The sequence below is a fragment of the Erpetoichthys calabaricus genome, chromosome 1 (genome assembly GCF_900747795.2).
Source record: "Erpetoichthys calabaricus chromosome 1, fErpCal1.3, whole genome shotgun sequence".
Lineage (NCBI taxonomy): Eukaryota > Metazoa > Chordata > Cladistia > Polypteriformes > Polypteridae > Erpetoichthys > Erpetoichthys calabaricus.
The window spans coordinates 258,755,381-258,781,753 of NC_041394.2; the positions used below are offsets into that span (position 1 = coordinate 258,755,381).

A 26,373-nucleotide genomic window follows, 5' to 3' on the forward strand; every position below is an offset into this window, starting at 1 on the left:
CTACAAAGTTCTGAATTAAGAGTCTTAATAATTACATGAATGACAGATTTTTGTTTTTGATTTTTAGTAAATCTGCAAACTTGAAAACATGCTTTCGCTTTGTCTTTACAGGTTACTGACTGTAGATTTTTGGGCAAAGATGCCAAATGTATCTATTTAAAATTAAATCTACAACACAATAAAAATTTACATACAGAAAGTGAAGGGGTCAGAGTAGATTCTGAATCCCACTGTCTATACAGTAGTATACAGGTTTAGTCAAAAATGTGCCACTCCACTTAAAAACAATCCTACTGTGAAACTCCAGCTTCCACCACACACCTAAAGCAGGCCAAACACTTCTGGAGATTTACAAGTACAATTGTAAGAAAGATCTGGTTTTCTTACTACATTCTGTGTCAGAGGTGGTAAGACTTACGTGTTGGACAGTTATGAAAACAACACAAGTTATGACAAAAGTTAAAATGTTATATATGTATAATCTGTAGTTCTCTGTATTTGAGTCACGTGCAACACAGTGATGAAGTAGCTGGTGCTGCTGCCTCAACCTACTAAATCTTTGGTTCAAATCCCAGCCCAAACATTCCCTCCCTCTTTAGTTCTGTGTGGATTTTCCTTCAGGTAGTCACATATTCCTCCAACACCCCAAAGATTATTTGGCTACCCAATGCAGCCTGTTATAGGACTGTGTGCTGCAGAGGTTTAGGCTTTGGACTTCAAGCCCTGAGGCTGTGGGTTCAATTCCAACTACTGACACTGTGTGACCGTAAGCAAGTCAATTGATCTGCCCGTACTCCAACTGGAACAAAAACAAAAATAGAAATGTAACCAATTGTATCATAAATGTTATGTCTCCTTGGATAAAGGCGTCAGCCAAATAAATGTAATGTTCCTTAACACACATTTGAAAATACTGCAAAACGTTTAGTTAATGAATGTGAAACAAACTTGACATTAACCAAGTAATATCTTCTTAGTTCAGGAAAAAATCTACTTTCTGGATTGCTTTAAGCAAAACTAACAGCAGTTCATTGCAACCATACTATCATTCATAGAGAGATTTATTAAAGACAAGGATATTCTTAATCAAAAGTTATTAATGTCATACTGTATGTCTACATTTATACTACAAGCAAAAACAAATTGATCTATGTAACCATCTTTATTTTATATAGCACCATTCACAAAATAAACCATTACAAGGCACTTTATACAACAAACAAAAGGCTATTTACACAACAAGCAAGACAGTGCAATATTAATTGGTGAGGGATCTGGAATGTTCAACTTTGAAAATACAGTGGACAAGATTTTATTTTGTAATCTTTACTGTTTTCTTTGCAACTTCCGTTTTCATTTTTGTTTTAATAAAGATCACAGACCATATGCATGCTTATATGCAGCATATAATTAATAGTCTCACTTATTTTATATTAAGAAATTACATATAATTATAATTATATATTTTTAATGAAGAACAATGTATGTGCTAGTTCTATGGCTGATATACTCCTTACTTACTGTAGTTATTATGCTACTAACTGTTCCATATTGTGTACGTGCCTCATGTTTCTTTGGTTAGTTCAGCTGATCTCTTTTTGCTTGTAACTAGAAAAAGGATCCATACAGAGAGTACTAGGAAGATCCAAAGAAAGACAAAGCTTTCTTAAAATAAACTTCATTAAAATGTATACTGATAACCACCCCCCACCCCCAAATATAACCTTTTTAGCTTGGTTCTGATGCATCCTGAACTGTGGAAATGAACAGAACACGATATGCTCAAGTTCAAGTTACCTACATTAGATCAGTATTTTACTTCATTTACATGTAACCTTAAAATCACAATTTGAACTTGTAATTTAACTTTCAAATACTTAAATTGTTTTAATGTAACTTTTGTGATGATACAAAACTAATATCTACTGTAATGAAGGAAACAATGTGCAAAAACAGGACACTTGTAAACAAATAAGTAAAAGAAAGATGAACACATGATGTCATACAAAAAAAAGACAAATGTTTATCTTTCAGCATGACAACATACTAGAGGAACATGATTCAACTTACTGGACTGTACAAAAAGCTAAAATAATAAAACTAAACAATAATACATAAAACAAAATATAAACTGCCAATCATTGACATTATCTAAACCAAGTGCTGTTCGTCAACTTTCTTTAAAGACTCTGACAAAAACAGTTTTTAAATAGAAAAAAACAGCTACTTGTAAATATTGACAATAAAACTTATATATAGTTCAGCTACCAAAAGGTACATCCAAAAAACAATGACAATGATTTTTCATTCCTGATAAATGTGTACAGCCTAACACATAAACATATTCATTTACTTTAAATGCATGATACTCTGAGGTACTCATTTATAACAATAAAACAAATCTGGGACTATAGATTTCCAATAGCTTCTGTATTCTGCTTCATTTTATAGAATTCCCAATCTAATCATAAAGGAAAACAGATACTGTACACATATAAAATTTGGTAAAACAAGGAATTTATACACGGGATACAATTACTGTACAGGTTTTATTGTACATTGTCAAGTATTAAACTCAAGAAAAAAACAGAAACAAGACAGTTTATACAATGAAATATGTTACTTATGTAGCATAAATAAGTCATATAAGCAATAACAATAACCTACTTAATAAAGTTGCAAAAAATGAAGCTTGCAATAAAACACCAATACAAAGCTAATGCAAATGAATGACATGAAAAAAACCATCATATATGTGCATGAGGTAATGTAAAAACAGTACTTTACCTATCAAAACAATAAATTAACTTATTAATCTATTCTTTATTAAAGTAAACTACAAAGACAATGGGCAATATCCAACTGTGTTGGATTTAACTGATATCTGATAAATTTTCCTGAGTAATCCATGGACCTTTGATTCTTTAGAGCAGCAAAAATTATTTAATATGAAACATTCTATAATGATCATCAGAGTAGCCTGCCAATCCCAACAGAATTTAATCATAAACTGCTATACGTGTCTGTATGAGTATATGTCTGTATGCATATATATATATATATTTTATAATTTTTTCAGGGTTACAAAGTTGATCTTTCTCTTCCTCTTTCTATTATATATAGTCACATAAAACATAATAGAATCTTCATAAGAATTGTGGGCAACTTTCTTGATTTAAAATTCGGATTTTTCCTGTCACTAAGATGCTTACATGGATCAATGTACAACACAACTGAATTTTAAACAACAATAATAGCACTAACAATACAGTGGGCACGGGGTGGTTATGGGACAGGACTAACAGTATTGATTGTGGCAAATTGTTTTAAAAAGCCACCATTTTATAGGTTGTCAGTGTAAGTTCACCAAGCACAAGTACACACATACTTAAAAAACACATCTATACACACTGTTAGCATATGCACATACTGCATAATTGTAGACGTAATTTGTTTCTGTAATTTGTTTCATGGGATAAAAATATACTTAGGAAATAAAACTTGGGATAGTATTGTTCACCTTCTTATGAGAGCATTTTTATTACTCAATATAAACTATACAATTTACCAAAACTAAGATTTCAGTTAAGGACTGCTGAGATGTAACTTTCTCTAATAAAAATAAAAACACATTTCTAATTATACCTTTTGTCATAAAACATGAAAAATCAAATGTAAATATCATAAAGTTTAATCCTTCTTCTTTTGCTTTTTCTCTGATGAGAACAGAGTCCAAACTTCTGTGTACATTAGAGTTCCAATAAACACTACTAATGTTCCCAGCCAGTGCCAGACTGTGAATGGATTTCTAAAATAAATAATTGAGATAATAAGGCTAATGAATTTTCGAAGTGTCACCACCAATGTGACCGTTAAGGATGCACACTCAGCAGTTAGAATAAAAACACCTCGAATGCAAACATATCTGAAGGAAGACAGAATTAAGGAAACATGTTTCTTTGGGATTCAGGCAATTAAAATAAAAAATTTGAAGTAAAAATGGTCATACATGAATACTCAACTATATATACAGAAATGTTTTTTTTTGTAATTTTCTTTAAATTTTAAGTTAAATAAACAACAAAAGATTGAGCTGAATACTTGAAATAGTCTAGTAAACATTCTGTCAGTTCATTACAAAGAATCAGCATCCAGAATTCATTTTGGAACAATTCCTTACAATTTATTTTTTAAATCAGGCTTCATTATTGCAATTAAAGAGAAACTGCTGAATAGCAGTTTTGTATGAAGAAATGTTCTTCTTGTGCAGTTCAAATCACACCATTTTAGAAATTTAAAACTAAAGTCTTGCTTCTGCTTGTACTCCTTTAAAAGCATAATATTTAATGCTTTTTCCCCCCAAACAGAAAAAGTAGATGTTACAAATAAAAACAGTTCTGAGGATGTATGAAAAATGCTTCCATAAAAACTAAATAAACATTATAACCCATCCATCAGACTGTGCTGGCTGTGTTCTACCATTATTCAATGCTGAATATACATTTAATTCAACACACCTAATAATCAATACTTTTTAACACAGATGGAGTCTGGTGTAGATCATGTGGATGGAATGGTTTGAACAAGAAGCTACAAACATCCTTTAAAAAAAAAGGCAAAAGCAAGAAAATATAAATTTTGTGAAATTGTATATACCATTCTTCATCCAAAGTAATCCATATTAAAAAACATCTACATTATAAACTTCCATAGAAAAACAATTCCACAGTCTTCTTACAGGTAGTCCTGGACCAAATGCCAACAGCAGCAGACACAAGGCAACACCAACACTGTTGTTTCTGAAAGTAAATACTTGTGTCCAGAAAGAATTAAACCTACAATGGTCAAAAAAATTAAGGGAACACTTAAATCACACATTGGATCTTGATGAACGAAATGTTCAAGTGGGAAATCTTTACTGAGTAATACTGTGTAATTAATTGAGAACAAAATGATATAACAACAGTCAATGGAAACTGAAATCACCAACCAATTGAGGGCTAGATTCAGCATCACACTGAAAAATCAAAGTCAAAAACTGAAATCACTTGATGATCCATCTTGTGTGAATTTCATCACAGCAACTCATAATGTGACTCAGTAGTATGCATGGTGCCCACATGCCGGTATGCACTCCAGACAATATCTGACCATGCTCGTGAAGAGACAGCAGATGGTGTCCTATGGGATCTCCTCCCAGACCTGTATCAAGGCAAAAGTGAGGTCCTGGACAGTCTGTGGCACTACTTGGTGGTGGCTGGATGCACCGATACATAACATTCCAGAGGTTCTCAGTTGGATTAAGGTTTGGGGAACATCTTGGCCAGTCAATAGCATCAAAGCCTTCATCATCCAAGGACTGCCTACACACATTGGCCACATGAGGCCTCTCCTGGTATCTCCTCCCTGCTCTTGTGACTGTGCTACCTACTGGACTATAATATAACTTCAAAAGCAAAGTAAACATGTGTGAGCCATTGACAATATATTTAAAAGTTTGTTTATAATTCTAGCCTTAAATAATTTAGATAACCTGATAATGTGTGTATTTATATACATTTTCTTCTTGATACGAGTGGCGTTCAATTATTAACAGGAATTTTCATGCTCTGTTCTTATAAAGAGCGAAAGGTAGACATGACTCATTGGACAAACACGTGCATGCTTGGAATTGTCGTTAGTAGTGCTGGCTACCCCCCAGTTGTAATCAATGTGCTGGAGTAGGAAATGCACAATAATGTTGCGCAGCAAATTATTATTAAGTTTTTAACAAATGAAGGAGTCTTTCCACCTCAGATTTATTCAAGACTTAAAAATGAGTTTGGGGATGGGTGTCTCGTTCAGTCTAGAGTGTATGATTGGTGCAAGTAATTCAGAGAGGGACTATCATCTCTTTGGTCCACTTAAGGAATTTTTTAGGAAGGAAGAAATTCAAGTACAATGAGGAGGTTATTGACAGAAGAATGGGTCAACATGGAGTCAAAAGACTTCAACTCTTCTGGGATTAAGAAGCTTCCTGAACACTGGAACAAGTGAGTTGCAGTGGTAGGAGACTACACAGAAAAATAGCGTTTAAGTCGTTTCATTGTATACAATAAATAAAGTGTAGCTCATAAATTCCTGTTTATATCTGAATGCCCCTCGTACAAAGGATATTTACAAATCAAACCCTTACTTTTTTTTTTTAAACCATGGTTTTGGAAAATCAAAGAAAAAACAAAACTAGACTGAACCTTTTAATCATCCCTAAAACCACCATTATAGCAGATTAACCAATTAACCTGAACCAATTTTCTTTTATTGATTTTCCTTTCTTCCACCACCACCACCAGCTGCTTCTAATTGCTGGTCTCCCCACACCATCACTACTGCATCAGCAACTCAACCACTTCCCATACCACTTCAACTGGTGTGGTTAGTTGAGTCCACCTCTGTCCATCAGTGTGATCTGTCCATAAATTGTTGACCAAGTGAGGAGAAAACCGAGAAAGGTTGCACACAGGAAAAGCCACAGAACCGGTAAGAGTCAGTCCTTGAGTTCTTAAGGCCTATGCAGACCAGCTTTGTGGTATACTCTGCAGCCTGCTCAGTCTGTCACCAAGACTCCAGAAAGTACAACTGCTCAGGAAAACACCCTGTATTGTTCCAGGTTCAAAGAAGAAAGACCCATCTTCACCTAATGAAAACAGCCTAGTGGTCCCACATCATGAGTTTTATTTTTTAATTCTCCAATGCCTTCAGGACAATCCAGCCATCTCTGTTAATGAGTAAGCAGAGCCAATCAATCTGCGCTCAGTACACCAAGCCAGAAGTTAAACTTTGATGATACTAAGTGGGCATTGTTACCCGCAGGGGAACATTTATGAAAGTAAAACTGCATACTCCTTAAAGTCCGCAGTATATGCACAAAGGGCTGCCGTATGAGTACACTATAAATATAACATGTCACTTAAAGAAATTCTCAGATGCTTCTGAACTAATGGGGTGTACTCAAAACATGAATGAGGCAGAATATTGGAGTCAAGTGGAGAACTTTTTATTTCTTGGTGGAAAGATAATCTCTGCATCTTACCATAAATAAAACCAAGGAACTGGTTATTCACATTTACCATACCAAAGAAGCATTATACCCAGTCCCAGTTCAGGGAGTAGGTGTAGAGGTGGTGCATTGCTAGAAGTACTTGGGGGTCCACATCAATGACAGGCTAGACTGGTTTCATAAAATAGAGAAACTATATAAAAAAATGGCAGAGTAGATTCTTTTTTTTTTTTTCTTAGGAGGCCACATTCCTTCAATGTGGACAGTGACAACTTTTACAACTCTATAATTGCCAGTGTATTTTTCTACACTGTGGTGTGCTGGGCATCACTTCAGGAGAGTCCCACCAACTCAAAATGCTAATTAAAAACCCCAGGGTCAGTTATGGGATACATTCTTGACCCACTAGAGATAGTAAAGTTGGAGAAAAAGCAGACAAGGCTGAAGGCCATCATGATCACTGCTGCATATCCTCTTTCTGTGACACACTAGCATTGAATACTTGAAGCCAACAACTTATTCAGCAGAAATGTTTTAATAAATACTGCTGGAGCTCTTTTACACACACCCTATGCTTGCATAACGTCTTGCTGTGATTGTCTCAGCCCTTTTAAACTTTATTCAAGTCAGAAGTTTTCTTTCTTTTTAGTAAGACTTGTATGTCTTAGTTTGTTATACAGGTATAATATTTATGCATTTATTTATCAGCTTTTGTGAAAAGCCAAAATTACCCACTTGAGACAAATAAAGTGCACTCCCTGCACTGTAAACAAAATTGACCATGTTCAGGACTGACCTTTTCAAAGCCTGGACCTAAAGGCAAGGTATCTAATACCTGCAATAATGAAGCAACTGAAATACCCCTGAGCAATCACAAACACCTGTGATACCAATTGTCCCAAACATTATGGCACCCTGAAATGGAGGAAACATACATAAGAAGTGTTGTCATTTCTATGTGATGTGAACAAAATGTATGCAAATACACTTAAATTAAAATCTGCAATGTGCACTTTAAATTGCATATGAATTGCTTGATTTGTAATTTTGAACTGTGTGGCAGAGGAATACATCAAGGACAAAATGTGCCTTTGTCCCAAACATTATGGAGGGCACTTTACATACATATAGTATATACAAATACACACACAGGAGGAGCAGGCTTCCTGTGTTAACAAGCATGTGTACTTAATAAAGTGGCCGCCATGTACAGTGCATCCGGAAAGTATTCACAGCACATCACTTTTTCCACATTTTGTTATGTTACAGCCTTATTCCAAAATGGATTAAATTCATTTTTTTCCTCAGAATTCTACACACAACACCCCATAATGACAACGTGAAAAAAGTTTACTTGAGATTTTTGCAAATTTATTAAAAATAAAAAAACTGAGAAAGCACATGTACATAAGTATTCACAGCCTTTGCCGTGAAGCTCAAAATTGAGCTCAGGTGCATCCTGTTTCCCCTGATCATCCTTGAGATGTTTCTGCAGCTTAATTGGAGTCCACCTGTGGTAAATTCAGTTGACTGGACATAATTTGGAAAGGCATACACCTGTCTATACAAGGTCCCACAGTTGACAGTTCATGTCAGAGCACAAACCAAGCATGAAGTCAAAGGAATTGCCTGTAGACCTCCGAGACAGGATGGTCTCGAGGCACAAATCTGGGGAAGGTTACAGAAAAATTTATGCTGCTTTGAAGATCCCAATGAGCACAGTGGTCTCCATCATCCGTAAGTGGAAGAAGTTCGAAACCACCAGGACTCTTCCTAGAGCTGGCCGGCCATCTAAACTGAGCAATCGGGAGAGAAGGGCCTTAGTCAGGGAGGTGACAGCCTTATTCCAAAATGGATTAAATTCATTTTTTTCCTCAGAATTCTACACACAACACAACATAATGACAATGTGAAAAAAGTTTACTTGAGGTTTTTGCAAATTTATTAAAAATAAAAAAACTGAGAAATCACATGTACATAAGTATTCACAGCCTTTGCTCAATACTTTGTCGATGCACCTTTGGCAGCACTTACAGCCTCAAGTCTTTTTGAATATGATGCCACAAGCTTGGCACACCTATCCTTGGCCAGTTTCGCCCATTCCTCTTTGCAGTACCTCTCAAGCTCCATCAGGTTGGATGGGAAGCGTCGGTGCACAGCCATTTTAAGATCTCTCCAGAGATGTTCAATCGGATTCAAGTCTGGGCTCTTGCTGGGCCACTCAAGGACATTCACAGAGTTGTCCTGAAGCCACTCCTTTGATATTTTGGCTGTGTGCTTAGGGTCGTTGTCTTGATGAAAGATGAACCATTGCCCCAGTCTGAGGTCAAGAGTGCTCTGGAGCAGGTTTTCATCAAGGATGCCTCTGTACATTGATGCAGTCATCTTTCCCTTTATCCTGACTAGTCTCCCAGTCCCTGCCACTGAAAAACATCCCCACAGTATGATGCTGCCACCACCATGCTTCACTGTAGGGATGGTATTGGCCTGGTTTCCTCCAAATGTGACACCTGGCATTCACACCAAAGAGTTCAGTCTTTGTCTCATCAGACCAGAGAATTTTCTTTCTGATGGTCTGAGAGTCCTTCAGGTGCCTTTTGGCAAACTCCAGGCGGGCTGCCATGTGCCTTTTACTAAGGAGTGGCTTCCGTCTAGCCACTCTACCATACAGGCCTGATTGGTGGATTGCTGCAGAGATGGTTGTCCTTCTGGAAGGTTCTCCTCTCTCCACAGAGGACCTCTGGAGCTCTGACAGAGTGACCATCGGGTTCTTGGTCACCTCCCTGACTAAGGCCCTTCTCCCCTGATCGCTCAGTTTAGATGGCCGGCCAGCTCTAGGAAGAGTCCTGGTGGTTTCAAACTTTTCCACTTACGGATGATGGAGGCCACTGTGCTGCTTATTGGGACCTTCAAAGCAGCAGATTTTTTTCTGTTTGGTTTGTGCTCTGACATGAACTGTCAACTGTGGGACCTTATATAGACATGTGTGTACCTTTCCAAATCATGTCCAATCAGCTGAATTTACCATAGGTGGACTCCAATGAAGCTGCAGAAACATCTCAAGGATGATCAGGGGAAACAGGATGTACCTGAGCTCAATTTTGAGCTTCAAGGCAAAGGCTGTGAATACTTATGTACATGGGATTTCTCAGTTTTTTTTATTTTTAATAAATCTGCAAATACCTCAAGTAAACTTTTTTCATGTTGTCATTATGGGGTGTTGTGTGTAGAATTCTGAGGAAAAAAATGAATTTAATCCATTTTGGAATAAGACTGTAACATAACAAAATGTGGAAAAAGTGATGCGCTGTGAATACTTTCCGGATGCACTGTATATGTTGATATACATTTATTTATAATTTATTTACTTTGTGTCATCAACCTGGAATTACACTTAGAAGCTATATTATTTTGCTTAGTTTAATCTACTAAGAACTTTTTTTCATTTATTTACAAAATGGCACTGCCCTGTCTTTTATAAAATGTTAAATTACGCTTTCATTCCTAAGCAAAATAAACTATATACCATTTTAATTAATGTCTATCTATGAAAGAAAACATTTTCAAATAACTTTAATTTTATGAACCACAGTGTATATCTGACACATAGTCCTCGGATTTCAGATTCAAGGTTTGACTGTAAACATAACAAAATTTAAGAAACAGAACTGGCCTAATATTGAGATCTTTCAGCATCTTCTCTTTGAAATACAGTAGAATCTCGTTTATCCGACATAAACGGGCCGGCAGAACGTCGGATAAGCGAAAATGTTGGATAATGGGAGGTGTTAAGAAAAAGCCTATTAAATGTCAAACTATGTTATAATTTTACACATTACGAACCTAATACGTAATGTTTTCGATTCACGAACGTCTCTGAACATGTACAAATCAGGGTATGACCAAAAAGTTCGCCAAACTTTTGCATCTGTTCACGACCACACACTCGGTTTACGAACAAGCCAGTTTCCCTTTCGGTTTGTGCGCACCAATGATTTCCGCACATGTTCAGTCTCTCCCTGTGCATTCCCTGTGCAGCAAAAGAGAGAGAGAGAGCATGAGAGAGAGACACAGACAGACACACGTGCACGCGAGAAAGAGACACACGCGAGAGAGACACATGCGCACGAGTAAGAGAAACACATGCACACACACGCGAGAGTAAGAGACACAGGCGCACACACGCACGTGAGAGAAAGAGACACAGGCGCACACACGCACGTGAGAGAAAGAGACACAGGCACACACACGTGAGAGAGACACAGGCGCACACACGCGAGAGAGACACAGGCACACACACGCGCAAGCGAGAGAGACACAGGCGTGCGCACACACGTGAGTGGGGAGAGACACAGGCGCGCACACACGTGAGCGAGAGAGACACAGGCACGCGCGCACACACACACAATCAAATAATAAACACTGACAATCTAACATTACCTTTTTTCTAATAAGAGGATTAATTATTTTATATAACACTGAAAGGATACTGGGTTAGAACATTCATTAACAGGTATAACCACATTACAGGAACTGTTGTACCAATGATGGGAATTTCAATTGGAGCTAAAAAAAAAAAAATTAAAAATTATTAATTAAGGCATTAGGTGACAGTAAATTAAAACTTGACAAACAAATCTTTTTCTTAATTCAGGTAATGACATACTGTATATTTTATAAGTTAATACACAATATTGTCTATAAACACATGCAAGCATTTTCTGGATAATTTTATTTCTAAATACTGTGTCTCAACATCTGCGGTGGGCTGGTGCCCTGCCTGGGGTTTGTTTCCTGCCATGCGCCCTGTGTTGGCTGGGATTGGCTCCAGCAGACCCCCGTGACCCTTTAGTTAGGATATAGCGGGTTGGATAATGGATGGATGGATCTCAACATACAGACATGAGGTGGTTTGGTTTTGAAAGGACGCATGTTGCTTAAAAGAGGGCAATCTACAAACTGTCAGAAATCATTTTATCATTAAATACAGCTCGACATCTAACTTGTTTCACCATTTATAAAGTGACATTGATCTAGTATAGAGCCCACATGGTGTCTAGACTTTTAGCAGCTATTAAAAAAAAAAAAAAAAAAAAAAACACACACAAAGGAATTCAGAGAAGGTGAGTCTCTGCACACTGCCACTGAAAAAAGAGATCAAGAACTACCACTGTTACTATCCTTCTGCCCATTCTAGGGTCGAACATCAAACTGCTTGGAAATGGTCTTGTAGCTTTTGCCTTTAACATGCTTGTCTATAATTTGTGATTTGTGACAACTCTCCTTTGCTTACTCTGGTCCACGTTCAGTGTGGGACACATGATTATATCAAACAGCAGAGTGACAACTACTTTTTTCCATTTAAATAGGCTGAATAACTAATTGCACAATTGAAGACATGTGTGATGCTAATTAAAGAAAATGGCTAATTTGAAAAATCGCTGTAATCCAATTATTCTATCTTTTTCAGAGGTACCAGCAAATGTGTCCAGGCCATTTTTGAATATCTTTGTAGAATAAGCAATACCTTCTCTCTTTTCACACTTGCTTTCACACTTTACTCATGGACATATCAAAGGCATGCAGGTACACACAGGACAACTGCTTTTCACTTAATCACTTTTAGGAAGTATATAGCCCTTTTATTGAGCTGTAAGATTACTAAAATGCTGTGTAGTTTCTTGTGATGCATCTGCTCCAAGTGTTGCCATATTAAAAAAAAACTGACTGAATTAGTGAAAGAAAAAAATGCTTTAATGATTGTCAAGTCCAAATGGCTGTAATTAATGTACTTGGAATACCTTTATATAAAATATTTTTTCCTATTCAATAATCATTGTTACATAAACACAAGCATAATACGAACTGCAAATCCTTTGAATTATTTACTCATCCTCTTATGTCAAGTATGCCTCTGTTGGTAAAAAAACAGCATTATATTATGAAGATTTTATGGGCATTTTGACCCTGTGGTTTTCAGTTTGTTCCCTCATGCTATCATTTTCTTATTTAATGCATTTTTTTATCATTTTAAAAAACTTTTCTTGTAAATATCTATGTGTTCATCAATTTTTTTTATCAAAAAATTCTGGAAAAATTACCAAGTATACCCATGTTATTCAGGGGAAACCCACCAAAAGTAAAATCAATACTTTACAAGATACAGCCAGCTTACCGAGGGAAGGGTGGATGTCGATTTTATCAGGCCTTATTTTTTCATCAAATTTTAAGTCCATAGCTTAAGAACTAAACCAATGAGCAGCATCAGACTTTGCACGCTGGTACATTAATTGGTATAGCATGCGATGAAATTAAAACATTTCGTTCAGATGACCCTGCATGGTCAAAGCAGCCCCTTGAAACTGACCAAAATTTAATTTGAGTTTTTGGCTTAGCTATGTTTAGGCCTCAGAAACACATATTTGTAACCAACATACAATTTTGATTTTTTTCCATATTCAGATAACTATACAGGCTTTCTGAAAAAGCAATAAACAGAAAACTAACTGTATCAGGGTTTGAACAGCAGACCTCTCAAATCCAAAAAATCACTTTGGATTACATTTTTAGAGCACCCTAATGGTATGTGGGAATGTGCATATATTTTCCATTTATTCTACATTGTCCCTTCTTTTTCAAAACACAAGCCTTAATTTTCTTCTGGAAATATGTCATGTTTATTTTCCATCCTAAACATAGGCTAAATGTGCCATGTGTCAATAATGGTAATCATTGATCTTTCAATCAGTAAACAGCTGAGATCCTGTCTTCTTATGAGGACAATCCTGATGGACCAGATGCGTCCCTAACATTAGACCAGTGTCCAGCTGGAGGCTATGCTGGGTGCATGTATGATAAAAATGTTGGACTGGTATGATTCATGTCAAAAGTGAAGCAGAATCAGACATCCCGATACGTTTCATGCATCCAAACAATCCTGCAGTCTTTCCACTGACCACCTAGACATATTTGTTTGTTTGCCATTACAGTGTGTCATTGTACTGCTTAGTGCACAATCTCAAAGACAAAGATGCCCTGCATCTGAATGTGAGACACATTCAGGCTGCTGCAATATCAAGATGTTAGCATTTTATTATAACTAGTGTTGTATTTAATGATACAATTAACCCATGTTTAGAATGGAAAAGAAAAATTAAACATTCACATAAAAAGTAAGACTTGTTTTTTGAGAAAGAAGGGACTATGTAGGATATAGGAAAAACAATTTTAAAAATGTATAGACATTCCCACGGTGGTCTGAAAAATCAGACCCCAAATTTTTTTTTTCCACATTTGAGAGGTCTGCTGGTCAAACTCTGATGCAGTTTGTTTGTTAATTACCTTTTGAAAAGCACTGTGTAGGTATTTAAAGATGGAAAAAAATTTCAGTAGGCTGTATCAATTAGAAAAATGCTTCCTGAAAGCCTAAACATGGCAAAAAGCCAAAGACACAAACATTTTCCCCCCATTTTTGAAGGTCTGCTCTTACCAGGTGTTGTCATCTGGGCCAAACGTTTAGATTTTTTTTTTTTTTTTTACATACTATATCTATAAAGGTACCAATATGCAAAATTTGAGCTTGCTTTGTGGTTTAGGTTTTGAGATGATGAAAAAATAAAGCTGGGTAAAATTTGAAACTCCTCTCTTTCTATCTTCTAAAGTATTAATCTTACATCAAAATAATTTTAAGGGGTGTCTCCTAAACAACATGGGTACACCTGGTATTTTTTTCAGAATTTTTTGAGACCGAAGTGCATGGGATTTCTGGAAAATCAGTTGATTTGACATGGAATGAACCCTAAGCAACTTATGGAATACCTGCACACATATGAAGTTATCTAATCAGTCAATCATATGGCAGCACAATGCAGATGCAGTACAGGAGCTTCAGTTAATGTTCACAAAAAATACCAGAATTGTCACAGTCAGCTCATCTTCTAATGGCTACTTCCAGCATGATAATGTACCATGTCACAAAGCAAAAGTCATCTCAAACTATTTTATGAACACGACAATGAGTTTGATGTTTTTCAGTGGCTTTCCCAGCCACCACATCTGAATCCAATTTAATACCTTTGGGATGTGACAGAACGAGAGATTTGCAGTATTAATACATAGCTGAAAAATCTGCAAAACTTGCATGATGCAATCATGTGAACAGGAGCCAGAATCTTAAAGGAATGTTTCTGACATCTTTTTGGAATCTAGGGTGTTCTGAGAACAAAAAGAGGTCCTACCCAGTATTAGTATTAGTGCTTCTAATAATTTACTCTGAGAGCATATAACAGGGTCCTAAGGACTTGCCTGATGTCTATGAATGAAACAAAATCTAAAGCACTAACTACCGATATACAGTTGAGACACTTCATTCAGCAATGTCATACACATCACTTTCACATGGGATGATTGTGTCATGTATCAAGGATTTATATTTATATTTATCATTTTGAATATGACATACAAGTTAAGTCGTTATCTCAGTATACAGCCACCACAGACGCAGCCAAGCTTCTCTGCTGCATCTCAGTTATCCACTATAGTGCAGCTATCTAGTGGATAGCCATACAATTTATTTTATTTTATTTTTTTTTTTCCCCCCATGCAACAGCTTGCAGAAAATAGTGCGATAAACACACAGTCTGTAGTTATGTCATCCTAAATGAGTTATAACATTGCTGATGTTTTGAAACAACTAGATCTATTTTAAGATGAATATTTTGATAATTTCAGCGATCGAGATAGTGACAATCAACATTTACCAACTACGAAATGCACTGTAAGCAATAAGTGTTGACAGTGCAAACAAAGGTGTTATATTTGAGGCACATGTTCTTCTAAGACTGCACTCTGCATTGTGCCATGATTCTAGAACTCTCATTCAAATGCATACATTTAGTCAAATTGTTTGCCAAAATCATTAAGTTTCTTTACATTTTTGGCAGAATTACTGTTCATAATAAAACCATTGCTTTCCAATACTTTTTTTATGAATTTTGAGATGGTTCATTATTTATCATAAATGCATAGACCTACAGGGCCATACAAAATGTGGGCACCCTTGCTTAAATGTCTGTTACTGTGAATACAGTAGTTAGTTGAGTGTTAGGCAGCTCCTTAGAGAAGCTAATGGCTGCTGATTGTTGGAACAAGTTCTAAGGAGTCAGAGAATTTATACAACTTTGCAAGTGGCATCACCTGGGTTTCCTAACGATGACTGTGAACGAACCATAGCTCTAATGAGCTAATTAAGGCCTGAGACCTTCGGAAAAGTTATATATGACCTAAAATATCTTGGGGTGCCCAAACATTTGCATGGTGCTCCTTTTCTTTATTCACAGTTCAATTGTACAAAGCAAAATCTTACATAAAATGCTGAAAAGAAATGTGTCATCTTTAACTTAATGTCTTTTGGTGATCAGTTCAACTTCTGCTCACTTCACTATTCACAGTAACAGATATTTAAAGCCTGGGTGCCCAAACCTTTGCATGCCACTGAAAACTGCAGCATCCTAGAAATAAATGGTCTAGCAGTCAGTGTGTTAAGGCATAAGTCTTCCCAGTTTGAGGGGCTAATAAAGTACAGTAGCCACATTCACAGAAGACTACTGAACACTGCCAAACTACCTTGGTTAAACATGCTACTAATCAAGTGAGATTTTGTGATTGATGATCACTGAAAAGTTTAATTATTTGACCACCACTAATTTATATGCTAAACAATTTAAAATAATCAAATGCTCCATATTATGACTAATTACTAAACTTACCACTTTGAGAAAAGAGAGCAGCATGTTTGTAGATGTTACTAGAAAAAAGTAGGAAGCCAGGCAGAGGTAAGCAGTGCTATTAAAAAAAAAAGAGAGAGAGAGAGGATAAGCATAAAACTTTAAATATGTGCACCTTTCTTAATTCAGATCTTACACCTATCTAAAATTGGATTTTTTTCTTTTCAGATGTGTATATGCAGTGCTCAAAAAATAATCCATCCATTGTTTATTAAAAGGTCACTGGTTGGCAGGACGTATTACTGCAGCATAAACCCAAAAGAAGAAACCAGTGCTGAATGTGAAACCAAACTCTATCAAGGCACAATCATGTACAGCATGGACCATTTTAAAAATATTATAAATGGACAAGAGGGGGAATGTGCATACCCCAAACCAAATAGTGAATGGGACATGAATCATGACTTTTCCCAAAAGCTTTGAGGAAGCAATGCTAACTGTTATGCCAGTAAGTCCCCAGAAACTTTTAGAATTATGTATCTGATTGACAAAACCTAAATGCTAACTCAAATAAAATCAGTTTAGAAGATATTTACATATCATTGCAACAGGAATGAACATTACTTATGTACACTTAATGTCCTTCCCTGTTCATCATTAAATACAAGGGTATTTTAGACAGTAAATATACTAAAGAACTGTGAGCTAGACATTTGTATTATTACATATTGAGAAGTCTTAAATGAAATATGCCCTTTGCTCATAGCGGTTGACAAAGTCGTAAGCCTATATAGGTAAAATATATGAAAATTAAATTACTCTTCAAAGGGAAACTCAAAATCTGTACAACTTCCATGTAAGCATGTATTTTTCCCCTCTGTGGTTTAGTGGTCATGTATCTTTTTTTTTTTTTTTTTGACAAAAATTGTTAAATGATACTTCTTTGTTTACTTTTGATAATCTTCATTTTTACAGCTATCTTTCTAGTATCTCACCACTAGCTTTCTTACATAGTAATCAGATCCACCATAGCTACAAGAGTCATGATCTCCTTCAGGCAACAAACAATAGGTATATTAAAACAGACACCCCAACTATGTTTAGATTCCATTGTATAGCTGCATAACAAAATGGAACCTGCTCAGGATCACAAAGCATTACGCAAGGTTGTGAGGCTGGCTCAGAATATTACAAGCATACACATTACTTCTCTCCACGACATGTATAACGTTTCAGCATTATTTAAAGACCTAAATCACCCTACACAGTCTTTTTTCCTTCAACACTTTTCTGCCAAACAGTACATGGCCATATATTTTAGCAGATTCACAATTTTTAATTCTCCCATCATGTCTACTCAATAGCTTGTCTCAGATTAGTGCAAATATATCATTCCTGTAAGCAAACTATGATTCTTAGCGCAATGAGAGAAGTCGCAAAATCAACTGGAATGTTCAAGCAAATTATAGAAATGTGCAGTGAATACACCTGACTTGAGCATTCATAGTTTTCATACTGTTTCTCTGTACATTTAGCATTCATTTGCTCAGAGGTTGATGCGCTTGCTGCTTCCTGAACAGCTCTTCTTTTCTCCACCCTAGCAGCCTGCTTCTTCTCTTCTTTCATCAGCATCTTTTTGCGTTAAAACTGATTTAAGTCAGTGTTTGTGTTGCCATTACTTGGTATGTTTTCTTTAATTTTTCACTTAAGCTGGCACTTAAATCATTCTTGAGGCAGATTGAAGACTTAAGATATGAAGAGGTAGGGGAATTGATGGCGAAGGTGGGAGGGATGAGAACGACGCCCATACGCATGCGCCGCACGGCCGACCTGCTGCCTGCTGCTGAGAGTTGATTCTACAATAAAATAAAAATAAAAAGAGAAATAACCTTGGTCGTCAATCATCACCACGAAAGCGGATAGTAGATGTCATGTAGTATATGTGTAGCAAATTTCAGGTCATTAGGCCAAATGGTTTGCTAGCTACACATGATTTAAAATCCTGGACAGACAAACGAACGTAGCGTATTATATATAAAGAAACCCGATATAAATCTGTTAAGTAGTTCTCTCATTCGCTAGCTAAGCGGAGGTAAGGTATACACCCTGAGGTTGGCAAGTGAGTGAGGAGGTCCCCACCCCTCTCCCCACTGCATGTCTCTTGGATTTGCGCAAATAAATCAGTAATGCAAGCGAACTATGATACATAACGCAATGAGAGAAATCACAAAACCAACTGGAATGTTCAAGCAAATTATAGAAAAAAAGCCAATCTAAATCCATTAAGTAGTTCTCTCGTGAAAAGTGGACGTTGGATTTTAATATACAGTGATCCCTCCTCGATCGCGGGGGTTGCATTCCAGAACCTCCCACAAAAGGTGAAAATTAGCAAAGTAAAAACCATATGTTCATATGGTTATTTTTATATATTTTAAGCCCTTATAAACATTTCCCGCACAGTTATACAGCACAAACCCGTTGTATTCTCTTAGATATTAGGTAAGATTCAACCAACAACTCCAGACCCGGCTTCATGGTTTGGTTGGTTCCAGCATCCCTATAGGTAACAAGGCTCTCTTAGATTTTATATCCTATATATTAAGTAGTAATTAAAGTACATATTCATTGCTCTTTGATGGGCCCCCCCAGGTTCAAACCAGTGGCACACTACTAGAAACAGAAAAAGTGACAAACATTTATACAGAAACCTCATTTATTTTCAGTACTTTATACCAGCTCAAGGATTGTTTTTTTTCTTCCTCTCTAAAACCAAAATGCAGTTTCAGAATATGTTATTGGAATAAATAGCTTTTCGGGTAGTACATGGTCCTTTCTCTACAACTACTTGCACAACAATTACATTTCACAGTCTGTTTGTTTTTATTTAAAAAGCTGGCTAAAACTTTTCATACAATATTTGATGTGAATTTCAAAACAAATACACTGACCATCTGCTCCAAATGCTATGAAAATATTTTTGCCAAGTTTTACAACCAAATGATTTATTAAAAAGGCAGGCAGTGTGGCACAGTGGTTAAGGCTTTGGATTTCAAACCCTGCGGATGTGGGTTCAAATCTCGTCACTGACATTATAAGACCCTGAGCAAGTCACTTCACCTGTTTGTGCTCTAAGTGGAAAAAGAAATGTAACCAATTATATCTCAAAAGTTGTAAGTCGGTTTGGATGAAGAAGTCGGCCAAATAAATGGAAAAATGTCAAAAAAAAAAAAAAATCATAGGCAGCATTCTAAGGATAAATATGCAGTAATATATTTCCATTAGTTTTCCTTGAGTAACTGAATTTTTATTTCTTTTACACTACCAGTCAAACGTTTTAGAACACCTCAGTTTTTCTTCAAATTTAATCAGATGAAATGCAATGAATGACCTAAAATGGTGAAAAGGTAAGCAGTAAACTGCCAGAGTACTGAAAAAAGAAAATAGCAGAATATTACAAATGGGCCTTCTTCAGGGAACAACTAATGGGTTACGACATACAGATGTTCTGCAGCAGTTAAGTAAATTAAGCCTTGCAAATTACTACACCCTCTGAAGTACAACAATATTCCAGTAATAATGGCAAAAAATGGCAATTAGGAAATGTAACAAAACCTTGAAAAATATGTCAGAGATTTGAGATATTAACATTTTTTCAGATTCCCCAATATCTGTCTTATATTCATAAAGCTTATAATTTAACATTGGTCATCTATTATAGTTCAAATGTCTTACATTGTAAAATAATGCTTCCTTGGAATGCTTTCCATATTTTTTATATAATGTTTCTTGAAAGATTCCCATTCTTGCAGAGAGGAGTAGAGCAAATGTCAGCATAGCAATGCCTGTAAGTCAAAATGGCAATTGTTAAATTTGAACCCATATTAACTACTGTAAAATACTCTAATGATGAAACAAAAAATAAAGCATCACTTAAATCCATATAAGGTTATATAAATTAAAAATTCCAATACAAAATTTAAAATATAAAATATGAGATTACACAAACATAAAAAACCAAAGCAAAATTAAAATATGTACGTTTCTTAAAAAAAAAAAAAGTATGCTAAAAAACTATGGATAATATCTTACCAACCAACCAATGTAAGAAAGACCAGAAACCAGCTTCTTTACTGGATTCTGAAGAAGAGGCCTGAATAAAAAAACAAACAAAAAAAATATATACATTACAATGTAAATCATTTTCATTCAAAATGCTTTCAAAGCTGGTTTATTCCTTGGTCATTAAAACTATATTATATGCCAGTAAACCTATATAATTGTGTAAAGGTAAAGCCAATGTGCCACTTCTGGATGTCTGCACTTGCTGTTGAAGAATATATAGGTTTCTGCATCATAGCACAAGAATCTATAATCGAGACATGAGAGGGTAAAAGTGGGTATCAATAGAAAATGAGTCTGGGTGGGACATACTACACATTATTTCAATAATCTAGCATCAATATAATGCTGTCCGATTTTTTTTTCCTGATGACTATAGGCTTTGAGCTTATTTGCTATCTATTGAAACAATATCTGTATTAAAACGTACAAAAAGAACTTTTTTATTTCATTTTCAAAAAGGCAATAATATACAGGTTCCAAATGAAAAACGCACACCTCTACACAATCTAGTCATTGGTAGGTTTAAAAACTGTTTGCCCCGCTGTAGAGATTCCTATAACAAATGCTCTGTGCACCTTTAAGTCAAGCGTTTGGGTTTATTTTGGTTTTAACAATGTAACAATGAAGAAATGCTTTAATGTAAAGGATTCAAATCATTGTCATATTACAATGAAGTACTCTTGTACAATACAAATTAGGACTAGGTCTTTCCAACTCGTATTGATAGGAACACTTGACTATGACTTTTACATTCTGTTTAAATAAGCAAAGAGAAATTGGAAGAGCAAGAAACTACACCTAAATTTGTTTGCATCCGCCTGTTTTACAGACGCTTGGTATCACAGACTTTACACAAAAAAATACAAATGCTTTCTTCATTAACAGACTTTTTTATGATGTCATATCTTATAACCAGCTTCCTGCAAAATAATATACATATATAATATCTGAACAGTGATTCAGGATTTCAGGACCGTTATCCCGAATGGTTGTCTTTGTATTTGAATAGCTATGTTTCCAAAATATTCAGTCATGTTTTTTTTGCCATCATTTCAGGGTAGATTATTTATCCCATTTTTCCTTTATACAGTATATACAACCCCAATTCCAAAAAGTTCTCATAAGCCCATATTTTTTTTACAGTTGAACACAGAAAGCATATCAAATGTTGAAAGTGAGAGATTTTACTGTTTACATGCAAAATATTAGCTTATTTTGAATTTGATGGCAGCTTGTTATCAGCACTCAGTTCAAAAGCCTGCATCTCTCTCTAACAGTACAGGGGTGCATTACTGCATATGGAATTGGCAGCTTGTACATCTATAAAGGCACCATCAACACTGAAAGGTATATACAGGTTTTAGAGCAACATATGCTCCCATCCAGACAATGTCTTTTTCTAGAAAGGCCTTGCATATTTCAGCAAGACAATTCTAAACCACATATCAAATCTATTACAACACCATAGCTTCGTAGTAGAAGAGTCTGGGTGCTGAAATGGCCAACCTGCAGTCCAGACCTTTCAATTGGTGCATCATGAAATGAAAAATACAACAAAGAAGACAGAGGACTGTTGAGCAGCTGGAATCCTATATCAGACAAGAATGGGATAATATTCCTCTTCCAAAAGTCCAGCAGCTGTTCTCCTCAGTTCCCAGACGTTTATGGACTGTTGTTAAAAGAAGGGATGCTACAAAGTGGCAAACATGGCCTTGTCCCAACTTTGAGACGTGTTGCTACCAATTCAAAACAACCTTATTCTTTTTATAAAATGTTACATTTTCCCAGTTTAAATATTAGATATGTGTCCTATGTTCTATTGTGAATAAAATATAGTATAGGTTTATGAGATGTGCTAATCATTGCATTGTTTTTATTTACATTTTACATAGTGTCACAATATTTTTAGAATTGGGGCTGTAGTTTACCTACTCCTTTGATTTTTTTTTTTTTTTTTTTTTTTACAGTCTTTGTAAGTTTCAGTTTATGCAATAGACAGTTTATGTTTTCCCCCATAAGTAAGTATTCCCAGTGTTACTGGTTTCAATGTCGAGATGTGTGCAAAACTGGATCAATCCCAGGTAGCAAAGATACCTGTGAGAAACATTATCAAAAATTAGGTGATGTAAAAAGGAGCGACCCTAAGGGATCAGTGCTGGGGACAATACTCTTTTTAACATATATTAACAATCTGGATATGAATATAAACAACAAGCTGGTTAAGTTAGCAGATGATACCAAACAAAGTGGAATTGGAGATAATCCAAAATTAGCTGAATCATTATCATTCATCTCAGACAGAATACAGATTTGTAATGTAAATAAGCAAGTAAAAATGTTAGATTTGAACATACAATGAGAGGTTTAAAACTTTAAAATACACATTGTAAGAAGGATTCAGGGGTCATAGTGAGCACATTACCAGACACTGTACAATATCCATTAGGAAGACTAACAGGATATTAGGTTATATACCATGATGTGTACAGTACAAGTCAATGGAGGTTATTCTTAAATTATACAATACACTAGTGAGAAATCATCTAGAGCAATGTGCATAATTTTGATCTTCAGGCTTCAAAAAAGACATTGTGACACTGAGAAAAGGGCAGTGAAGAGTAACTAGGCTAATTCCCAAACTGCAAGGTATGAGCTACATGGAAAGATTGAAGCAATTGAACCTTTAAACATATTGACTTTAAGAGGTGACATGATTGAAGTGTTTAAAATTATGAATGGAATCAGTAGAGTGGATCCAAGCTGCTACCTTCTTCAAAAAGAACAGAAGGACACAGATAAAAAACTGTTAAGTATAAACTTTGAACAAAAACTAAAAAGTTTTCCTTCACACAGAAAAGCGAAGATGAATGGAATAAATTACAAAGTAGTAGAGAGCAAGACTTTAAGGTCATTCAAAACTCAAGAAATTAGGTGAATAGCATTAGTGAGCTTTGCTGGACTAAATGGCCTATTCTTGTCAAAACAGTTCTAATGTAATGTTAAAAAAAACATATTAAAAATGTTAATTTAAGTGATGCTAAAGAGAAATAAAATTAAATATTTAAACCATTTATTTATTAATGAAAGTTTAATTGTATTGTAATCTACTGCAATTTAAGTACCACCACCTGTTACAGGAAATGTCTTCCTAGCATTTTAAGAAGGAGACATGCTAGCTGCTTTTCAGGACACTTATTCAATAGTTGTGTCTTGTAAAAAATAGCTGCACATATTCTAGGTTATCATTTTGTTTCTAAGTTGCATTATTTACATAACTCATGTAAACTTATAAGTATTCCTGTTAAAATGCTAAAAATATGACTACTCACCACTTGTTTGGCAGACATTACAGTACAAATAAAAATCCCCAATGACACAAGTGCTATGGAAACATACTTTGAAACAGTGTATCTGTTAAGAATAAAAAAAAAAAAGTTTTCAACTGTTTATTTACAGTAAAAAGTAGGATTTATTGGAGCTGTAGAAAAAAAAAAAAAACTTCATCAAACAATGTATTTTAATATTTTTTTTCTATATGCAAAACAATTGTTTGGGCAAATTAGCAAATAGTTTACATCTAAAGAATATGACAGGACATCAGCAAAACATTCTGTCTAAATATAACATTTAAGCTTTTAACTTGGCCATACTGTATAGATATTTTTCTGTAATTTATCCATAAACAAAAAATACCAAAACTCAAAATAAATCTTTGCACAACATTTCTACAGTTCTTAATAATGTCTAAATAATGTCAAAGGTTATCTAAAGTCAGCTATACACACAGGTAACATTTTTACTCAGCGTTCTGCGACATAAAATAAATTAGTTACTCTAAGTAAACTTACTTAACTGCTCTAAGCAAGATTTGTTAACTTTGCAATTATAATTAAAAAAAAAAATCATTAAAATCAAAATACAAAATTGCAATGTATTTTCCCCTAGTATTCTTGAAATAAATAACATATTCTCAAATCCAATTAATTTAAATTCATGGTTGCAGTGGGACTGTAAACTATTCATTCAACACTGGGCACAAAACATAATAAGGCAGAGGACAGAAGCAAGTCAATCACAGACACAGGCCAATCTGAAATCTCCAATTCAGCTAACTTGCATGTCTTTGGGAAGGTAGAAGAAAAACATCAGTGATAACCACTATTTCGCGAAATATTACATTTTTACTTGTATTTAAGAAAAAATGTAACATTCTAAATGAAAATGTAATCAATAATTTACTGAACTTATCAAAATCTTTCAAAAATAAAACATTTAAATATTAAAGTTAATACAAAAATTAGCTTGAAATTCTGATAATTTCCATAGAGTATGAATCTTAAATAAGAACATTAAAAATTAACCACATCCACATCTCTATAAAATCATAATTATCCTTAAGAAAAGGAGGTTGGGAGCATGTGCTGATTACAGCGCATTGCCGCATCCATCACACAATGAACCACCCGAATTGGGACTGGAGTGTAGCCGTGGAATGGGTGACACCTCAGCACACCACACTGGAACAGTGTGAGGTTTTTCACAGTGGCTAGAGTGCCAATTGTGCCACCAACCCCCAAGGTTTCCCTGCAAGTTGGAGGACCTGCTTGCAGGGCTGGATGTAGGATAACATCATACCCAGGATGAAGCAATTGCAGGTTAAGGGCCTTACCAAAGGATTGTAATCACTTATGGCGTTTACGGGATTTGAACCAGCAACCTTTCGATTGTCAGCGCAGATCCCTAGCCTCTGAGCCATCACTCCGCCCATCCTCAAGATAATGTAGCTAATAATAAAATTGAAATAGTAATGGATACAAATCATTTATAAAGTAAAAAAGACAAATGTCCAGAGCTTCCAGAATGTAAACTACTAACTTCTTGTACTATCAGAATGCACTTTGGTGTATATTGTGTACAACAATAATGTAAGATATCACAAAGTAATGCTTAATAATTTAGTCACTAATCTTTCACATGAAAAAAAAAAAATATTATATATCTCCATGACTGAAGAAATAACCTTGACATAAAAATACAAAAATCAACAATTACGATTTATTAGATTTTCCATCTGCAGAAAAGGGCTGTCTATTTTCAAAGCAGATAATTACAATTAATCAAAATACATTGCAAGCGTAAAAAGTACTTACTGACCTTTTCTTTAATATAATGATTCCAAGAATCATATTTGCAATCAGTGATCCCTGCAAAAATTAATTAATTAATTAATAAATAATGTATGCATCACTGAAATAAATGTTATTAAAATAATTACAAACTCTTAAAGAGTGCACATCCAGACAAAACTTGTTGTTAACCATTCTACAAAGAAAGTTCAGTTGTGAAATAAGGAAATAATACAGTGAAGAAGAGCTAGCTAAATAACAGCATCATGAAATCTTTTATTTAAATGTTTACTCAGCATCATCATTGTCATCTTCACACTTTTTCTGGTGAGGGTTGCACTAGCATCCTGATGAGCCCGCA

The 26,373-nt window shown here is 35.2% G+C and overlaps 1 protein-coding gene across 1 annotated transcript in view; it reads right to left on the minus strand.

Annotated features, from left to right (window-relative positions):
* Positions 1 to 1,045: 1,045 nt before the first annotated feature.
* slc35b4 (solute carrier family 35 member B4) overlaps positions 1,046 to 26,373 on the minus strand; it is a 35,423-nt gene continuing 10,095 nt past the window's right edge. Inside the window, exons 4-10 of the mRNA XM_028814421.2 lie at positions 26,041 to 26,090; positions 24,216 to 24,297; positions 20,854 to 20,914; positions 20,497 to 20,606; positions 16,807 to 16,882; positions 11,530 to 11,605; positions 1,046 to 3,925 (exon numbers count right to left, since the gene is read on the minus strand). Of these exons, the coding sequence (XP_028670254.1) occupies positions 3,691 to 3,925; positions 11,530 to 11,605; positions 16,807 to 16,882; positions 20,497 to 20,606; positions 20,854 to 20,914; positions 24,216 to 24,297; positions 26,041 to 26,090 (690 nt within the window). The 3' untranslated portion in view covers positions 1,046 to 3,690. The remainder of the gene's footprint in view (positions 3,926 to 11,529; positions 11,606 to 16,806; positions 16,883 to 20,496; positions 20,607 to 20,853; positions 20,915 to 24,215; positions 24,298 to 26,040; positions 26,091 to 26,373) is intronic.